Raw genomic sequence first — 19,071 nt, 5'->3', positions numbered from 1 at the left:
CGCCCTGGTTTTTAGACTGCACACGCTCCTTTTTTTTTAAGTTAAAATTAAGTAGTTTTGATTCAAAACAGCACTTCAGTGGCAACCAGGGGTGCCAGGTGGTTTCGTCAAAAATCAGGACAACGCGAAGTTAAAAATCAGAATTTTTCAGGACATCTTTGGATTTACACGCTTACTTTTGGCTACCTCTTAAAGGCGTAAAATTGACCCGTTATTGAGAACCTCCACGATCTGTCAAATAACGGGTCATTTTATCGGGTCAATATTACCCCTTATTTCGAAAAGCTTGATTCCCTTTAAAAGGGGTAGTTTTGGAAGTCGTTACTAGTGAACCTACATATAAGAGAAGCGACGTCTCAAACACAAAATTCCAATCGATACAAAAGAACTGTCAAAATCGATGCCAATCGATCCGAGCATTTTGTCGCCGAGCTTTTACCTTTCTTATTGACTCTCCAACTCAACCAAGGAAGGTATTGTGATTGTTGTTATATTTATTTATTTATTTATTTATTTCTGATCAACGGATCACATGTTGATCCCAATGATTACTTAAAATTAAGGTTAAAAACAAAACATTTAAATCTAACTATGGGGATCTCAAGGCCCTAATCACTTTTCTTCGGAAAACATCCCTCGAAATGTCGAAGTCAAAATGCACCGAAAAACGGTTGAAAGATTTCATTGCACCGATGAGGGCGCTGTTAGCTCCGTAATTGTTCATTCGAAAGGGAATGTACAATTGAAGATCCTGATTCCTGAATCCACGGGGTCGTACACTAAGCGGAATAGCCTCCAATAGCGTGGGACAGTCGATTCGCGATGTCAGGAGGTCGGCGACAAATGAGGCACGTGTTGCTTGTCTGCGGGCTTGAAGGGTGTCGATATCTATGAGGCGGCATCGATTTTCGTAGCTAGGCAAGCGAAAAGGGTCTTGCCAGTTCAGGTGTCTAAGGGCATATCGCAAGAATCGCCGCTGAATGGTCTCGAGCCGATCGACACCGTTCTGGTAGTAGGGACACCAGACAGCTGAAGCGTATTCAAGGATGGAACGAACAATGCTGCAGTATAAGCTTTTCAAGCAATACACGTCCTTGAAGTCCTTCGCCACTCTAAAAATGAAACCGAGGCTTCTGGATGCTTTGTCAATCACATAGTTGGTGTGTGCCTTGAATTCCAGGCGCTGATCTAGGATTACGCCAAGATCGTTAACGTGGTTCACACGTGCGATGGGTTCGTCTCCGAGGAAGTACTCCGCAATTAAAGGCTGCCGCTTACGAGAAAAGCTGATGATTGCACATTTGCTGCGGTTTAATGGCAGGCAGTTAATGTCACACCACTCAGCGAAGAGGTTGAATTGACGTTGCAGGAAATTGATGTCGTCGTTGTCGTTTATGGTGTAAAATAGTTTTAGGTCATCAGCATAGCCAAGTTTGGGGACGTCGAGGAGTGACAACACGTCGTTGAAGTAAATTAGGAAAATAATCGGTCCGAGACGGCTACCTTGAGGCACACCGGAGGTAGCAGGAAATTGCCTGGAAAAGGTGTCACCCGTTCGAACAATCAATTTACGACCAGTTAAATAACTGCGGAACCAGCCGAGTAGAGTACCGCAGAATCCTAAGCGTTCGAGTTTACCGATGGCAATTTCATGGTTCACCTTGTCGAAAGCAGCAGACAGATCGGTATAGATTGCATCGGTTTGAGATTTGGCAACAAAACTTTCATGCACAGAAGAAGTGAACGTTAGCAAGTTACTTGTCGTAGAGCGTTTGGGCATGAATCCGTGTTGATCATTGGAGATGTTATTTTTGCAGTACGTGAAGAAAGGATCCAAAACCACCAATTCGAATAGTTTGGCAATCGAACATAAGGCAGAGATTCCACGGTAATTGTTAACATCTCTTCTATCTCCTTTTTTATGTACCGGGAACATGTAAGCTTCCTTCCATAGTAGAGGGAAGGTGGCTCTATCTAGCGAAGCTTGAAAAATGAGCCGAATAGGGGTCAGCAAGACAGGCATGAAACTTTTTAAAAAAGCAGCTGGTATCCCGTCCGGGCCCGTAGAAAAGGAATTCTTAAGCTTCGCTGCTGCTCTAGAGATGGCTGCCTCCTCGATTTCAATACCATTTATTGAGAAGCCCAATGGCAAAACGTTCCTGACAGCGCTATCTATATGTTCTGAGGATGTTGAAGCTGAAGTGAAGATACTGGAAAATTTTTGGGCGAAGAGATCGCAGATTCCACGGTCAGAGTTCGCCGTTATGCCGTCTAAAAACATGTTTGAAGGTATACCAGGTTCTTTCCGCTGACTTTTTACGTGTTTCCAAAACGATTTTGGGCAAGTCTTGAGGTTACGTTGTACGCGACGTAGATAGTTATGGTAACAACGTTCACTGGCTTTTTTATAAACGGAGTTAAGTTTACGATATATATCCTTAGTATGCGATGATTTATGCTTCTTGTAGTTTCGAAGAGCACATCTTTTTGCCGTCTTCAGTTGTCGCAGCTCAGTCGTGATCCAAGGGATTCGCATATTTCTGCTGTTAGAGCGTTTTGGGACGTGGCGATCGATGACGTAATTCAGAATGTGTGAAAAGGTATCAGCGGCAGCGTTGGGATTAGAAAGATCGAGCTCAGATACCCAGTCGATAGTGCCTAGAACGTGAGAGATGTCATCGAAGTTGGCGTTCTTAAAGTCGAGGTAGAAGGTCACTGGTTTTTCTGCTGCAGCGTTCAGCCTAGTTACTTCGAGTGATGCCATGAGAGCAGGGTGATGTGGGACTACTTTAACAAGCGGTGCAGGAGCGACTTCGATGGTCGGTAAACGAGGTCCATCATTGGCAAAGCAGAGGTCCAGCGTACGACCGTATTCGTTCACCACATCGTTGATCTGGCGCAAGGTCGCTGCACTCAGGGAGTCCAATATGATGTTTGAAGGCGCCGAAAAAGTAGAGCGTGCTGGGTCTGGGTACAGAAAGCTGCCATGGATGGAGCACCACTTCAAACCGGGCATATTGAAGTCGCCAATGACTAGTAAGTCATCTTCAGGAGCGCAGAAGGAGCTAACTTCGAAGATGCAGCGAGAAAACGACTCGGCGAGGGCAACATCTCTTGAGCGATCGGGTGGCAGATACACTACACATACGTACAATTTCCGGTCTACAAGATCAATGCGAATCCATACAAGTTCCAGATCGCACCAGGAATTGTTGTCGATGAACTGCGCTGGAAGATTCGACTTCACGGCAAGTAGTACCCCGCCTCCACTGGACTTTTTGCTGTTTCGGGCGCTACGGTCACAGCGGAACACTGCGTAATCAGGGCCGAAGATCTGACTTGATAGTGTGCGGTCATTCAGCCATGTTTCCGTGAAGGCGATGACGTCATAGCAGGAACACGAAGTTGCGAGCAGGTAGTCGGTCAGGCAGGAATTGATACCCCCCACATTCTGGTAGTAAATGGTAATGGTATCTAAAGGACCCGGAGCGGATCTGGTGAGACGTGCACTAGAAGGTGGAACATCATCAGGCACAGGAATACAATCAGGGGTACCATACTTGCCTGAATTCACAGGCTGGAGAACCCCTTCGCCGCAGACGAACTCAGGGCCGGGACGACTGATGACGCTGGCAGGAATCAGCGCGACTGAGTCGAAGGGCTCAGGGGTCTCCGAAGTGCCTAGCTCGTTGCGTCCCAGTGTAGAAACCCCAGAATAGTTGGAGATGTTCTCGTTAGGTGAGTGGTTGCCGAAGTAATACTGGCTGGAGTCAGCGCTGTTGGTACGACTGGAAACCGAAAAAGCGTCACGCGGTGTGAAAGTTCCAAAGGACAACTTATACTTGCCTGTCGATGCAGGCTGGAGAACCTCGTCGCCGCAATCGAAGTTCAAGTTATAGTTCAAACAGATAATTTTTAAGCTGGTCATATGAATTTATGATTAGGTGCAATTTTTTTTAATGCTTTGGTGAATCGTGTTAGAAAAACGAAATTCAAGTCATTCATATCGTTTAACGCGATCCTTCGGGCATCGAGTTCAATGTTGTTTTGTTGCATTGAAGGAGCGTTCACTTTAGAGCTTGAACATTGAGCCAGAAAACCTGAGGATTTTTTTGTCCAAGATTCCGGCGATGTTGCCACATATTTTATTTTAAGAGGGATCAGACGTCGCTTCTCTTATATGAAGGTTCACTAGTCGTTACATTCAAAGCGTTACTTTATTTGTCCGGTGAATAAATTATGCAGAGATTGTGGTATTCATTGGATTCATTGAAAATTTATATTATAATCTTCCAGAAATAACATTCTATCATATTATTTCTTCAGCACATCATCGACGAGGTCACTAAAAACAAGTAAATTAAAATTCTACTTGAAATCGAACCGGGATCAAAGTATGCGCGTTGGAACATATGTGTCCAAGCGGATGAATCTAAAACAGAAAACAACTGTTAGTAGAACAATGATCAACTTATACAACAATCTTACTTATCAACTTATACAACAAATTAAACTTACATTTTCGCTTTCTGATGTGCGACCTCCAAAAACTCTATACGAACAATAAGTGAATAAAATGCTTTTTTTTTATTTTCTTGTAAAAAAAGTGATCGATTTTTTTTAAAAATAGGATTTGATTAGATGTTCCAAAATTTCAAACGCGTTTTTCTCGTTTCGAGCTAACTGCTAGTTTCGGCCTTATGAAATGTTACGCTGAAATGTTGATTTAATATTAAACTCATAAGACATTAAATTTTTATATCGTGTGATAAATATTTTTTGATTTTCTACTTAATTCTTGTTTAGAGTGTTTTTCGCCATTTTTACTGTTTTTTCTGAACGCTGGCTCTCATGTTGGACAAAAATTAATTTTAGTACTGAATAAGTAGATAAAAACCACTTTATTCGGCAATACATTAAATTTTTTCTCTTTATTCGGTTAGTAGAATGGCTGAATTTGAAAAGTCAATCGAAATAAAGTTGTCCGAGGCTCGTAAGAAGAGTGAAATGAAGACCGAAAGTGTAGCCCAGAATAACCCCGGTAGGGCCGATGTAGATACTAAAAGTTCCCCAACAGTATCGAATGTCGATGGTAAAGATAAAGACACCAATATGAAAAAATCTGTAAATGATAAAGGTTCTTCGAGTTTAAAAAGTTCTTTAAAGAGTAGTGAATCTATGAAGGATTTGAACGTAAAAACCAAGGCTTCAGCCGATATTAGTAGAACCAACGATGACAAAAAACTCGCTGACAAGGATAAAATGCAAGAAAGGCAGGCAGATCGTAGCACGCGAGATAGATCGAAAAGTCCTAGATCTCGAGCACGTTCCCCATCCCTTAGGTCATACATTAGGTCTACGAGAAGTCCTCCCTGGCGTCACACAAGAAACTACAGTCCACGTAGACGATCTCGAAGCCCTAGAGGAACTCGAAGAAGATCCCCTAGCCGGTCGCGCCGCAGTCGAAGTCGGAGCCCAGGTAGTCGTTCACGGCGAAGCCCGGTTAGGAGCCGGGATCCAAAAGCATTGATTGCAAAGAAAAGTTTCCTTGACGATTTGGCGGTCAAGTTTGCACAAGAGGGCAAAGAATTTCCGGAACTTGAGCAATATCGGTGTGAAATAAACAACCAGTTTGTGTCGTATCCCACGAGGCATTATGCACACAACTCCAATGATTCCAATTTCAACCCTTCTATTCCTCAAATGTTCATGGACAGTGATATGGGTTCGTCTCTTATGGATGGTCAAATAATGATGACCGATCCATACAATGCAGTAACGGTGCCGTATGAATTGAACCCAGTGCCACCTCAGGAGGTCTTCGAAACTACTACCTCTTCTAGCCTAATATCGTATCCCATAGCTTATGGAGTTCAGCAGCACGATATAGAGCCAGATATGGTAAGCATTATAAGCTTTGTAAAAACATGATCTGAAAAAGTATTAATTAATAATCAATTTGCTTCAAAAGTTTAAACAGTTTCCAACACAGCCTGAGGCTCCTGTTATAAAAAAGAAAAAACCGGCGGAAAAGAGTAATTTAGGTAAGTTATGGAGAATATTCACTGGATAATCACATTCGTTTATTTGAAAAGATTATATCAAAGCAGGTTCAAAGTCGTGCCTTGTTTAAAAATTATAATTTTCTCAGAACCCGTACAAACGTCCAGAGATTTATTCGAATAATACAATCATTTCAACACATAAGAAAATTTTTGTTTTATGAGACGGTTGTAAATTGATTTTTTGAAGCAGCTTTTCGAAACTAAATTACATGTTTTTTGGTTTCGAAAGGTTCGATTGATAGAAACAGTGTTTATGATTCACGAACACCGTTCCATCACTTAGAACAAATAAAAAATTATGTAGCCCCATTAGTTTGTTAATTCAAAACGCAGAGAATTCATAAATTATCACTTTTTTCGATTTTGTAAGGTTGGTATTGAAAGTTTGTATCAACTGTGCCCTTTGTAACTTCAATTGTTATTAACATTATATTTGTTTCTATCGTGACTAAGTTAACTTGCACGAACAATGCGGGTTTAAACCATATTGATTTGCTCAAGGTTACTTTTTTAAAAGAATAAGATAAGACTTCTCGTTCTATGGAAAAGCTGCGCAACAGTTAATTCCGTCCGAAGGAAAAAAAGATGCTGCAATAGTGCAATAGATGGATGGCCAGGGACACTATTTAGCATTAATCGACTACAGTTCTGAATGTATCAGTTACTCAGCTTTGAAATTAAATATAATTATTGAAAAAAATCTCAATAAAATGAATTGCTCAAAATGTTGAATCATGTTTAATAAATTATAAAACAAATAAAGCTTTATACATTAATTTCCTCTTTTTACACTATTAGATACGGTCCCATTCCAACCCTTGGAAAGAGGCACTAAATTCAAAGGTAATTATCTAGTTTTGTTTTTCCTGTAAGGAAATATGACTCTTAAAGATTTACTTTTCTACTGCTCTATTTTCTAGTAAAATCGCATATCACCCAAGCAATTCAAATACTCGGAGATTTGGAGATGTCCTTTAGACGATCCGGCAAGTTTTTGTACCGTGCTCCTACGCTTAATACCAATAACGTGAACAAAAATCGTTCTGTATTGCTACAAAGTTCGAGGAACGCAGTATTTGCGTTTACTTGTCGTTCGCGCGAGCCAAATGATCCGTACGGTAATGTGCCACCAAAGTTGAAAAAAATCATCAATAGTCTCTGTCTAGACGAAGGGATTATTTCCCAGAAGATTTCCGCTCGTCATAAAAAAATAAATGACGCCATTGCCTTGCAACGTCAGAAAGTTGCAGTCGAAAAAGATATCCGGATTAAACAAACGCCTAAAGTAAGTCCTGGGCCATTGTTGGTCAAGGCCGCTAAGCCTGAAACTTCAGCCTGTACTGAATGCTTAATCCGGAAGATCAAGGTTAAAGCAAACAGTTCAACTCAGACGCCTTCCGCTCGGGTTGTTGATTCCTTTGTGCAAACCAATCCTACACCACTAAATGCTGTTTCAGAATTTGGTTCTATAAATGAACTTACTCCGAATCAGGTTCGTGCAGTGAGTGAGTTGATCAAATACATCAAATTGACTGCCACCAGTGGAACAGTGGAAGAAATGCGTAATGCGATGCGGAATGATCAAGTTCAAACACTTAACAGCGACCTTCGTACTGCATACAACTATTTTGACAACATGGTCGAAAGAAAAAAACGAATGGAACATCGAGAAATTTCAGCTGGACAAAAAACCGCCAATACTACCTATAATTCCTACCACCAAAAGCACTACGAAGAAGCACATGCACAGGTTGATCTTACGAATGAGAAACAACCACAATGCTACGAGAACGATCCCAATGATGATTATGATCAGTTTCACCGTAATATGCAAGAGTATGACGATCTACAGGAACAGTTTAAAGATCCAAGTCAATCATCAGAAAAAACGGAGTCATTGGTTGAGGAACAAGAAGTGGAGAACTATTACGATGACAATTTTGATCTCGAGGTTGGTCAATCTTTTCAGAGTTTTTCTAAAAGTCAGCAACTCAACACATTCAGACAAATTGCAGCTGGAATCGGTTTCGATTTCAGTGGTGCTTTGCCATCAAAATCCACTAATCCATCGAAAAAAACTTTCAAGCAAAGTGGCAAAGTGTCTGGTGCTTCACATCTTACGCCTGGTGTATCAACAATCCCATTCAACAAAGCCGCTGTTAAAAACCATCGCGGCAAAGGCAACAAGGGCAAAGGAAATTTCCAAGCACGGTCGGCCCCCAAATTACAGTCTACAGCAGCAACTAAAACAAATATACATTAGTTGAATAGTTTCGTATATTTCAATGGATTGTAACTGAATAACTAAATGTCAAATAAAGGATGAATTCTTTTAAAAAATATATTAAAAAATTATTAATATCTTATTGGTAATTTATTAATTTGAACCCAGCTTGTCGGTTACAACTATTAGTTCAACTGGTTTACGAGTTGCTGTGCTACATGTAACAACCGGAAGTACCTTAAGTTGCGATAATCTATATCCGAGCATCTTAAGAGCATCATCTGTACACAAACAGCCAAAATGTTTAAATATTTTCAACAGTAAATTACGAATTATAAAATCGAATACACGAATAATAAGGTACTCAAGTACTTGAACTTTATATAGGAAAGGAAACATAACATCTTCAAATGTAACAGGTACATCAAACGTGAATCTTGTTTGAGCTATAGGCAGGATTGTAAATAAATAAATCAGCAATCCTCCACCCGTACATTGGACTCGCAACAAACTCAAGGTTTTATTCAGGACATCAACAAACGAATAGGTCAACGCGTATTTTCTCGATCTTCGGGATCAGAACCAGGAAGATGAAAAATTTACTTGCCCGGACTATGCCAGAACAGCTGAAAATAAAATAATGATTGTAATGTTTTATATAATGAGTCTCAAAATAAAATTTTGAAAAAAAAACACGTGTAAAGATAGTTTTCTTTGTTTCAAAAGATAAAATAAAGAATGAAACAACAAAAATGTAATTGAAAATAATCGTTTTAAAAAGTTTCGTTTGTGGTAGAACTGACAACAAATGCATTTTTTATTTAGGTCACTTTGCCTTATCCATTTGAAACTTTGCTTCCTTCTAACCCACACAAAAAATTTGTCACCCCAACACTGTACTAGGGTTTTTGATTCATCTGATCAGTCGTGAAGGTCGTGAACAAAGATCTTACGGCGTGTTCGTAAATTGATTTTTTGGGTGATGCATCGATTTTTTTGGTAGATGTCAAATCACCTTCCAATGCTTTTGCATACAGTTTGTTTAATTATCGAACGCCAGCATCGATAGGAAAAATCAATTTACGAGCAAGCCGTGGAAACTATTCTCAAGCTGGCCTGCTGGAAAGAGAAAATTCAAAATAAGATGTAAATATCTATGTAACATGGATAAAATAAACGTAACTCCTTACTTAGGCATTTTAAGTAAAATAAATAAAACATCTATGAACAACAAACCACAGGTTTAATAAAGAGAGGGACATTTGTTAACCAGTAAATTGTGATGCAGCCGATATTAAAATGAAAAACGAATGCAGTGATTTTGCTTTAATTTGAATCCTTTGCTGCATGAACTCTGAATCCGTTGCCATTTTTTTGTCGATGTAAAGAACTTAATTACCCTCTAAATAAGAGATTTATCTCCCAGAATACTTTATTTATTTTCTCAATAGTTTTAATTAGTGTAAGAAGCGCGGCAACATTTTTTTAGTTTTCGCTAAGTGAATTTTGTAAACATTAAAAAAGTGATGATAAAAATGGGAAAAAAAACTTTATTATGTGTTGTGAGCCTACTTGGTTGAATAATTCTACTGAATCAAAGCAGCGAAAGGAAATCATTCGATTGGTTTAATTCAGTGAAAAAACTACGTTACCATATTATGCAGTAGAGGTAGAAGTACTTATACTTGAAGAAAAGAAATGGTAGTTTCGAGTAATTTTTTTATTAGTTCTAATTAGTCTTTTTAACATCGGGATCAGCCAACCGTAGCATGTGTTCTAATTGAAACAGGTGCTCATCAACTTCGCCAGGGTAAAAGTACCTCATTGCTTCCGCTAACTTGTAAACATATTCTGAATTCTTCCCACTAGCTCCGGAAGCACCTAAAATCTGTGTACAAATTTCTACAAGATTATCGTTGTGACCAGCAAAACTGGGGTTGTCCTTGGTAGCCAAATATACTAGAATATTTTTAGCTGCGTTGGTTTGAGTGTCGCTTACTGGGTAGGGGCAGAACAAAACACGATGTCGATCATACCCATTCTTTTCACGATGGTCCAAATGACTCAGTACCTGGGCTGCTGCATGCTTCGCTATACGATAGCCCATACCCCAAACTTTTGATTCAGGGTCATTGGAGTAAACAAGAGTTACGACACGACCAGGCTGCAAGGGATATTTATTGTTTAGAGAAAAATAATAAACACAAGAGTCTGATAATTTACCTTTTCAGGTGTTCCTCTATGATCAATACTGTTCTGATAAAATCTTCTAAGAAAGCCTTTGATATATCCGGTCCTTTTTTCTTCGAATGGAAAATCTGCTTTCCAAACAAGTGATCCGTATCCGAATATCCAAACATCTTCATCCTCTGATTCGGTACTTGAGTTATCACAGATATTGTGCTTCGTAAGATTATTCAAATCCCGAATTACTTCACTCATTTTTTTCAACTTTAAATTTGGATGTAATCTCGTTTCTAAATATTTATCAAGTAAAATGACTAATGCGACAAGAATTTGTTATCAGAACCATAGGATTGCTTCGATTTGCCTCGATGTTTTGAAATTTGCTCCAGCATAACAAAGTTTAGATTATGCTGTCATTTGCTGGGCCGATAATGAAATTTTCAGCGGTGAAATCGCCCAAAATTTATTAAAAGGCTGGCAGATACAAAATCTTTAAAACTTGCTGCACTGAATTTAAATATTAAACTTGAAAGCAGCTCTATGCGTACAAATGTTCAAGCATAAGCATAACTTTCTCGCGTCACCATAGATTTTCATGTGTCACCACACATTACAGTGTGTTAAAATTTTCAACTGATTTTAGCTGCGACCCGTCAGACCACGTGAATTTTTATGCGTCCCGCACATCTCAACGACTTTTACATGTCTCTCCTTAAAAAAACCCCGTGAGATCTGTTAAAAATTGGGTAAAACTTTAGCTGCATCCCACTTGCACTAATGCGAAACCATCATCCAATCTCGGCAGCGCTTCCATCGCTTCTTATAATAGGCTAAAGGATACACGATTTTTGTAGCAGCGACCTGTTTCATATGGAAATTTTTTTTATTTGGTCTTTGCCTGGCCTTGACGATAAAACGCACAAATTATATAGAAGCATTGAAAGACCCGATATGGTCTTTCAAAATCCAAGTAAAAAAGATGTAGGAAAAATGAAAAAAAATCTATTGAGAAAGTCTCACTAATTGCTTTTACATCCACATTAAATTTAGTAAAAAAAATTTCTGGTCATACTTATAAGTATGTCAGTAATAAAATTTGCAAAAAAACACAGACACAATACTGTGCCCTAAGGGCATCCGCAGCAATCGCGAGTATAGTGAAAATGCTCACGCGTTTGATCACTTTTAAACCGCACCGGGGGTTAGTATGTGGGTGAGCAAAATAGGGCCGTTGCCGTCGGGACCGACAAAATCACCAAATTTGCTCGCTAGAAAGGGGCGAGAGCAAACATGCACTGAAAAAAATCTACCATTTAAGGCTAAGTTCAACAAACGATGTTTATTAAAATTTTGTAATTTTGGTAAACAATTTGTTGATTAATTAAGCAATTGTGGCTTTTCTTTTGATTCGTTCGAACGTGCGGACGGAATTTTGTTCGCGGGGGGATCGGAAATGTGTCGAAAATTATATAGAGCCATTTTGGAAGTATTCTGTGCTGGGTCGAAAGAGGTGAAAATTTAGGCCCTCGGAATCGGTGGCCCAGGGTTTGTTCTTCGCAGCCGAGTGGGTCGTCGGAATTAGCATAATTTTGAACAGTGCAGAACTTGCAATTGACCAGCATCGAGTAACAACAACGTAAGCAATGCAGGTAAGTGAAAAAACTGTTTATTTAGCGAAAATTTATTTTTTTAAAATTTTTTTCTACCCTCCGTACAGGTTGGAAAAGTATAGGCAACAGATAGACAAAAAAAACTTCACTGTCTGACCGGGGCCATGAGCAGCATCTTTAGCAGATAAGTTTGAACCGGGGCAATGACGCATACAATCCTCCTTCTCGCTGCGCTGCACCAGGGAAAACGGTTCCGACTCACTGAAGCCAAAGTCTTGGACCAGCGGCGGAAAACCTCCTGTTTGATCGTGGAACTCCACAGCAGCTGGCATATTTCGCGCAAGTTCCGCTGAATTTCGGATGATTCCGGCTGACACTGCACAGAATTCACTTAAGTTCTAGCTGCATCCGCAACCTGACCCGGTTGCTGGTCGCTCGAAACTGCGTGGCCCTGTTGCTGCTGTATGGCATCTTCAACCAGCATGTCGACTTTGGCGTCACATAACGGATAGCAGTTAACCCGTCGAATAACCTCCAACAATCGCTATGCATAATAATAATTAATAATTAATAAAAATGATAATAACCGAAATTGAAGCGAAAAAACTATCGACTCCGAAAATTTATTCGATCAGTAAATTTAATTTAATATTTTCTGTTAAAGTTTTCTCAGTGCAATGCACAATTTAAAAATAATATGCTTCCACCCGGTGCGCGAAAGAGTGTGTATACCAAAATCGGTCCGCTGAAATGAGCAAAATCGGGCCGCGTATACTCTCGTATTGGTGCGTTTGCTCTAAGCCTGGCATCCCGCAGTTTGATTTAGAATAATTTATACGGCTCTTGTTTCAAAGAAAAAACATGTCTAGATTTTTTGTGAATCCTTATGATGATTACGATCAATCGAAACATGGAAATCAATTATCAGAGTTGATCAATTACGATTTGGTGATTGAACTGGTGAAAAGATGCGTCGAAGTTATAATTAGAGAGACAAAACTACCTACACACAAATCGCGAGATGATTTGTATGTTGGAGATGCTGGTAATTATAATGCTAAGCCCGATTTGAATATCATTTCTTATAGCAAGTATATATTGTTTTATTGCAGGAATTGCATTTATGTTTTGGAAATTGAACCGATCGCCTAATTTTCGACACTTATTTCTATAGGGAGAGATAGCGCGCAGTAGAAAGAAAAGCGTCCTCCCTATTCAAACGTTTATTGTACAGTAATGCAAGAATACATAACGGAGTGAAAAAACGAATTTTACACACTACTGTGTGAAACCTCAACTTGTAGTTCTTAGTTGTGCAATGAGTACGCTACAGCTTACACTCTTATATCAACACTCCTCCTTAAGCTGTTCGGGTGATGCCCATTGCAGTCCGGTTACGCTCGAGCTTGATGCGCTCCAACGGTTTGGTTAGACCATCCGCCAGTTGTTCGTCGGTGCTCACGTAGCTCAGCGTCACAACGTTTTGCTCCAACGCCTCACGGATGTAGTGGTGTCTGATGTCTATGTGCTTGGTACGCGGCGTATAACCACCATTTTTGGCCACGCAGATAGCACTTTGGTTGTCGCAGCGAAGAGGTAAAGGACGAGTTTTACCAAACTCGGAGATGAGACCTCTCCACCATGCAGCTTCTTGAACCGAGGCAGAAAGAGCCATGTACTCTGCCTCGCACGACGATAGTGCGACAGTTGGTTGTCGCTTGCAGCACCACGAGACTGCTCCTCCTTGGAAAGTGAACAAGTAGCCACTTGTTGACTTCCGGTCATCCAAGTCTGCAGCCCAGTTGGCATCGGTGTATCCCACAAGTTCCGATTCGGAGGATTTTGTGTAACACAGCTTCATCTTCGACGATCCTCGTACGTATCGCAGCAGGTGCTTGACAGCTTCCCAATGTTTCTCACCAGCGCATGTGTTGAAGCGACTAAGATGGTTCACAGCGAATAGTATATCAGGGCGTGTGCACTGGGCCAAATACATGAGTGCTCCCACGGCCTCCTGATAAGGAACGTTCTTCATCCTGTCAATTTCCTCGGTCGTCTTCGGCGACATGTCCTTTGCCAGGCGTTCACTTGTGTTCATCGGTGTTGACACGGCCTTACAATTTTGCATGTTGAATCTAGCGAGCAGGGATTCAATATACGGTTCCTGGTCGAGGGAAATGGTACTGTCCGTACGGGTTATTCTGATTCCTAGGCAACAGCTGGCTGTTCCTAAATCCTTCATCTGGAACATGGACTTTAGCTTGGACTTGACTTCGTTCTTCAGGTTGTCGTCATTCGAGAAAAGAACTACGTCGTCAACGTAAACTGCTACAAACAACATTTCTCTACCGTTTAGACGATAGTAGAGGCAGGTGTCGTACTTCGAAGGTTTGAGTCCCAGCTTTTTCAAGGCTGTATCAAGTTTGCAGTTCCACGTCCGGCTTGACTGCTTTAGGCCATACAGTGCTTTGTTTAGGCGGCACACCTTGGTTCGGTCGGCATCTTGAAAGCACGGAGGCTGCTCCATAAAGATTTCTTCTTTGAGCTCGCTTTGCAGAAATGCAGTCGTCGCATCCATCTGTTCCACCGACAAATCATGTTTCGCTGCTAAGGCGAACAAGTACCGCAACGAGCTGTGACGCACGACTGGGGAATAAGTCTCGTCATAGTCGACCCCCCTGCGTTGCGAGTACCCTTTAATTACTAAGCGGGCTTTGTGTCGGTCGATGTTGCCATTTGCGTCGTGCTTGGTTTTAAAAACCCATTTACATTTGATCGCTTTGCGACCAGGTGGCAACTCGGTCAAAGTCCATGTATTGTTCCGAATAAGTGCCTGGTATTCTTGACGCATTGCCTTCGTCCAGCATTCGGCGTCTCCTCTCGAAAGCGCTTCCTGGTGAGAAACCGGGTCGTCTTCGATCTCCTTTTGGCCGGCGAATGACGATGCAGCTACCTCGCCGAAATTGACCTTGGATTCAGCTACAGGTTCAGCCAAATTTTCGCCATCATGATCGATTGCGTTCGGACCAGTTTGCTGTAAAGAATTAGAACGCGGCAGACCTTTCTTCGGAACTTGAAAATCATTGTACTTACGTGGAAGTACGTGCTCCCTACCGCTTCGCCTCAACACCTGTGACTGAGGTGGTTTTGAAGATTTGCGCGGCGGGAGCACGGAAGTCACTGCGTCAGATTCGAAACCTCGGAATACTTCGTCGTCACTGATGTCGCCACGAAAAGTTTCTGTGGCATCAGAAAAGAACTCCTCGTCGTCAGTTTCTTCGTTGACTTCCTCCTGCCGATCTCCAACTTTCGCTGTTGGGCCCAGCGACACCTCTTCGTCGAAATCCAGTAGAACCACAGTTCCTTGTTCGCGGCTTGCGATTTTCGGGGCACCTTCATCAATAAAGGTCACTTCTCGGCTTACGAACACTTTTCGCGACTTCGGGTCATAGAGCTTATACCCTTTCGTGAGCTCGTCGAAGCCGACCAGGATACACTCGTGAGATTTTGGATCCCACTTCCTACGTCGTTGTTTCGGAATTTGAACCATAGTTCTCGTGCCGAAAATCCTGATGTTCGACAAATCCGGCTTTTTGCCTGTCCAGATCTCTTCAGGGGTCGAATCATGTCCGCGGGTCGGGGACCGGTTGATCAGGTACACCGAGGTATTGACCGCCTCGGCCCAAAACGACTTCTCCAGCCCTGCCTGATGCAGCATACATCTTGCGCGCTCCACTATTGAACGATTGGCTCGCTCCGCCATTCCGTTCTGTTCCGGCGTGTATGCGTTCGACTTCTGATGTTGGATCCCATTCTTCTTCAGGTAATTCTCAAAACCGGCGTTAACAAACTCTTTGCCATTGTCGCTGCGGAGGGTTTTCAGTTTTTGTCCCGAGAGGCGTTCCGCCATCGCGTGAAAAACTTTAAAGACACTAAGCACTTCCGTCTCAGTCTTTGTTTTCAAAAAATAAACCCACATTTTGCGAGAAAAATCATCCACAAAGGCTAGATAATACCGACTTTTACCTATTGATGTCACTTCCATCGGACCACAAATGTCCGTATGGACTAATTCGAGCAAACTCGACGCGCGTGAACCCGTTTTTCCGAACGGTAGCCTACAATGTTTTCCCATTGGGCATACAACACAATCACTTTTATCGTTTTGTCCGACAATTTTAATTCCGTTCACTAAACCGGTGGCTAACTTTTTTACACTGTCATTGTTCAAGTGTCCAAGTCTCTTGTGCCACATACTAAGACTTCCGGCAGACGAACATGTTAGAGCACTAGAATCCCGTTTTTGCTCAACACGAAACAGATCATCTTCGCGGTTAGCAGTGACCACAACTTCACCATCGCTGTTCACTATCTTGCACCCAGAGTTCGCAAAAATAACTGAATATCCTTTTTTCACTATCTGGTTTACCGATATTAAGTTCACCGACAATTCCGGTACCAGTTGCACTTCACTCACTAAAACGTCATCACTATTGCACTTGGGATACAAGGTGGCAGTACCAGTGCCAGTCACTTTCATATTACCTCCGTTCGCAGCAATGACATTTCCGGTTGCTGGCCTGATGTCATTCAAAAACTCACTGTTGCCAGTCATGTGGGCACTTGCCCCAGAGTCTACATACCAGCCGTTTTTGTTTGTTATCGCCGAAAAGGAGAACACTGTACTGAGTGCATTTTGCTTCTTCTTGGCACCATCAGCATTTGCACTTGCACCTCTACACTCACGAGCAATATGCCCGTATTTGCCACACTGTCGACACTTCGGACCTTTCGATGTAGTGGTGTGGTTTTGTTTGAACTTACCACCACTTCCAGAGAACTTTTTCGCGGTCAGGGCGGAGTCGTTTCCGGGAGATTGTACCTCTTGCAATAATTTTGTTTTTATTGCATCACCGGTAATTGGGGTTCCGGAGTTTTCTAACGCCATTATCATAGGGCGATACTCCTCTGGCAATCCGGCGAGCAGGAGGGTTCCAATCCATTCTTCGGATATGGGAAATCCGATTCCATCCAGTTGATGTGCGGTCGTTATGATCCGGTTGACGTAATCACTCATCGAATCGCAGGAGGCGAGCTCGGTTTTGATCAATTTATGCAACAAACCTACGCGCCGCGTTAGCCCCGTGTCCTCAAAAGCCGTCTCCAATTTTTGCCAAACATCCCGCGCGGTTGCGGCATCGCGAACGTGCACGTAGTTTACCGGGTCCAAGAGGAGAATTATTTTGGCTCGGGCTTTGCGATTTTTATCCGGATCGATGTCTTCCTCTGTTCCGTCCGCCTTACGACCTGGTTTTACCGTACACCAGAGATCCTCCAGCTCAAGGTAAGTTTGCACCGCAAACTTCCATGTCGCCCAATTTTCGCGACCGATTAGGCGCTCGATTCCGGGAAGGCTCGAAACATTACCGACGCTCATTTTCACGGTTCGCAAACTCGCGAAAAAACTTTTTACGACCGAAAAAACTGTACGAGAAAAAAAACAACGTGTTTTATAGGCCCATAACCTATAGGGAGAGATAGCGCGCAGTAGAAAGAAAAGCGTCCTCCCTATTCAAACGTTTATTGTACAGTAATGCAAGAATACATAACGGAGTGAAAAAACGAATTTTACACACTACTGTGTGAAACCTCAACTTGTAGTTCTTAGTTGTGCAATGAGTACGCTACAGCTTACACTCTTATATCAACAATTTCCTTGCTTGGAACACGCCACATTTTATATTAAAAAGGCCGAAGCTACCAATGAATCCAAAACAATGAGCAAATCGTCTTCCCCAATTGGATTTTTATGTGGAAAGATAGGAATTCTTAGTGTTGCTGCTGTCATTAATTACGATCTAAACAAACCGAACGATACTGCAAAGGAAATAACAAGCATCTTAAAGGCACTTCCGGTGGCAAAGACTAGTCGTTACGATGCCGATGAAATTCTTGTTGGTAGAGCTGGTTTCTTGAGTGGTCTCTATTGGTTGAATCAAGTAATGCCACAGAAACCAATAAGCAATGATATGATAGAAGACGTATGTACAGCATTGATTAAACGTGGACGCTCATATGCGCATAACAATCGAACTCCTCTGCCGTTAATGTACGCCTATCACGAGAGCGACTATATAGGTGCAGCCCACGGTTTATGTTCAATACTGCACATGTTGTTGGAGTCGCATTGGTTTGCCAAAACTGATGGCCAATTTAGAAACATTTCGGCATCAAAATTATCCGACATCAAGCAATCTATTGAATATTTCCTTACGCTTCAAGACAGCGAAGGGAATTTCCCTACAAGATTGCAGGGCTCGAACAAAAAAATTTTCCATCGGTGTCATGGATGTTCTGGAGCGGTTTACTTGCTAGCTAAATCTTATTTATTGTTTAAAGATGATAAATACCTTGATGCGTGTCGGAAATGTGCTGAATCTGTTTGGAGGAATGGTTTGCTTTACAAAGGCCCTGGCATTTGCCATGGCATCGCGGGGAATGGTTACGTGTTTTTGTTAATGTACAGACTTACGGGAGAGGCCTTGTTTTTGCACCGCGCTTCTAAATTTGCTGAATTTTTGAGCACTGAACAGTTCAACAGGGAAGCACGGCAACCAGATCGGCCATACAGTCTATATGAAGGACTGGCCGGTACAGTATGCTTCCTTTCGGATCTTCTAGAACCATCCAAAGCTTATTTTCCATTTATGGATGTTTTCGAAATAAAATATTGCGAAAAATAATATGCTCTCGATAATTCATTACCGTCAGAAATCCATATTATAAATTATCAAATAATTGTACTGCTGGGCTGCTGAAAAATATCTAACATTTACTCAAAAGAAAGTGCTTTTCCCAGAAAATGAAACACTATTCGCGATGCCAGGTAAATCTTTGACGTTTTGGAGTTAGGGAAAAATGTATGGTGTTTCCCAAAAGCTTCCCAACTACTCTAAACTTTACTATGGAGGACATGGTGTCGCTA

At 41.6% G+C, this 19,071-nt stretch overlaps 3 protein-coding genes across 3 annotated transcripts; 2 read left to right on the top strand and 1 right to left on the bottom strand.

Moving 5' to 3' along the window:
- Positions 1 to 4,808: 4,808 nt before the first annotated feature.
- Positions 4,809 to 8,405, top strand: LOC129750733 (uncharacterized). Its single transcript, XM_055745749.1, has 4 exons — positions 4,809 to 5,901; positions 5,972 to 6,044; positions 6,864 to 6,908; positions 6,986 to 8,405. Exons 1-4 carry the CDS (start codon positions 4,948 to 4,950, stop codon positions 8,326 to 8,328), a joined length of 2,415 nt encoding a protein of 804 aa, XP_055601724.1. The 5' UTR covers positions 4,809 to 4,947; the 3' UTR covers positions 8,329 to 8,405.
- A 1,589-nt stretch (positions 8,406 to 9,994) lies between these two features.
- LOC129750737 (putative glutathione-specific gamma-glutamylcyclotransferase 2) lies at positions 9,995 to 11,417 on the bottom strand. The gene is made up of 2 exons (XM_055745754.1): positions 10,513 to 11,417; positions 9,995 to 10,453 (listed from the first exon to the last, which is right to left on the bottom strand). The coding sequence occupies exons 1-2, from the start codon at positions 10,729 to 10,731 to the stop codon at positions 10,019 to 10,021; spliced, it is 654 nt and encodes a 217-aa protein (XP_055601729.1). The 5' UTR covers positions 10,732 to 11,417; the 3' UTR covers positions 9,995 to 10,018.
- A 1,480-nt stretch (positions 11,418 to 12,897) lies between these two features.
- On the top strand, positions 12,898 to 18,869 carry LOC129750736 (lanC-like protein 3 homolog). The gene is made up of 3 exons (XM_055745752.1): positions 12,898 to 13,131; positions 13,199 to 13,255; positions 17,802 to 18,869. The coding sequence occupies exons 1-3, from the start codon at positions 12,948 to 12,950 to the stop codon at positions 18,827 to 18,829; spliced, it is 1,269 nt and encodes a 422-aa protein (XP_055601727.1). The 5' UTR covers positions 12,898 to 12,947; the 3' UTR covers positions 18,830 to 18,869.
- Positions 18,870 to 19,071: the final 202 nt, after the last annotated feature.

This window comes from Uranotaenia lowii, chromosome 3, assembly GCF_029784155.1.
Source record: "Uranotaenia lowii strain MFRU-FL chromosome 3, ASM2978415v1, whole genome shotgun sequence".
In the NCBI taxonomy this organism is placed as follows: domain Eukaryota; kingdom Metazoa; phylum Arthropoda; class Insecta; order Diptera; family Culicidae; genus Uranotaenia; species Uranotaenia lowii.
Note: the sequence above shows the minus strand (reverse complement) of the source record. Positions and strands in the feature narration are given on the sequence as shown.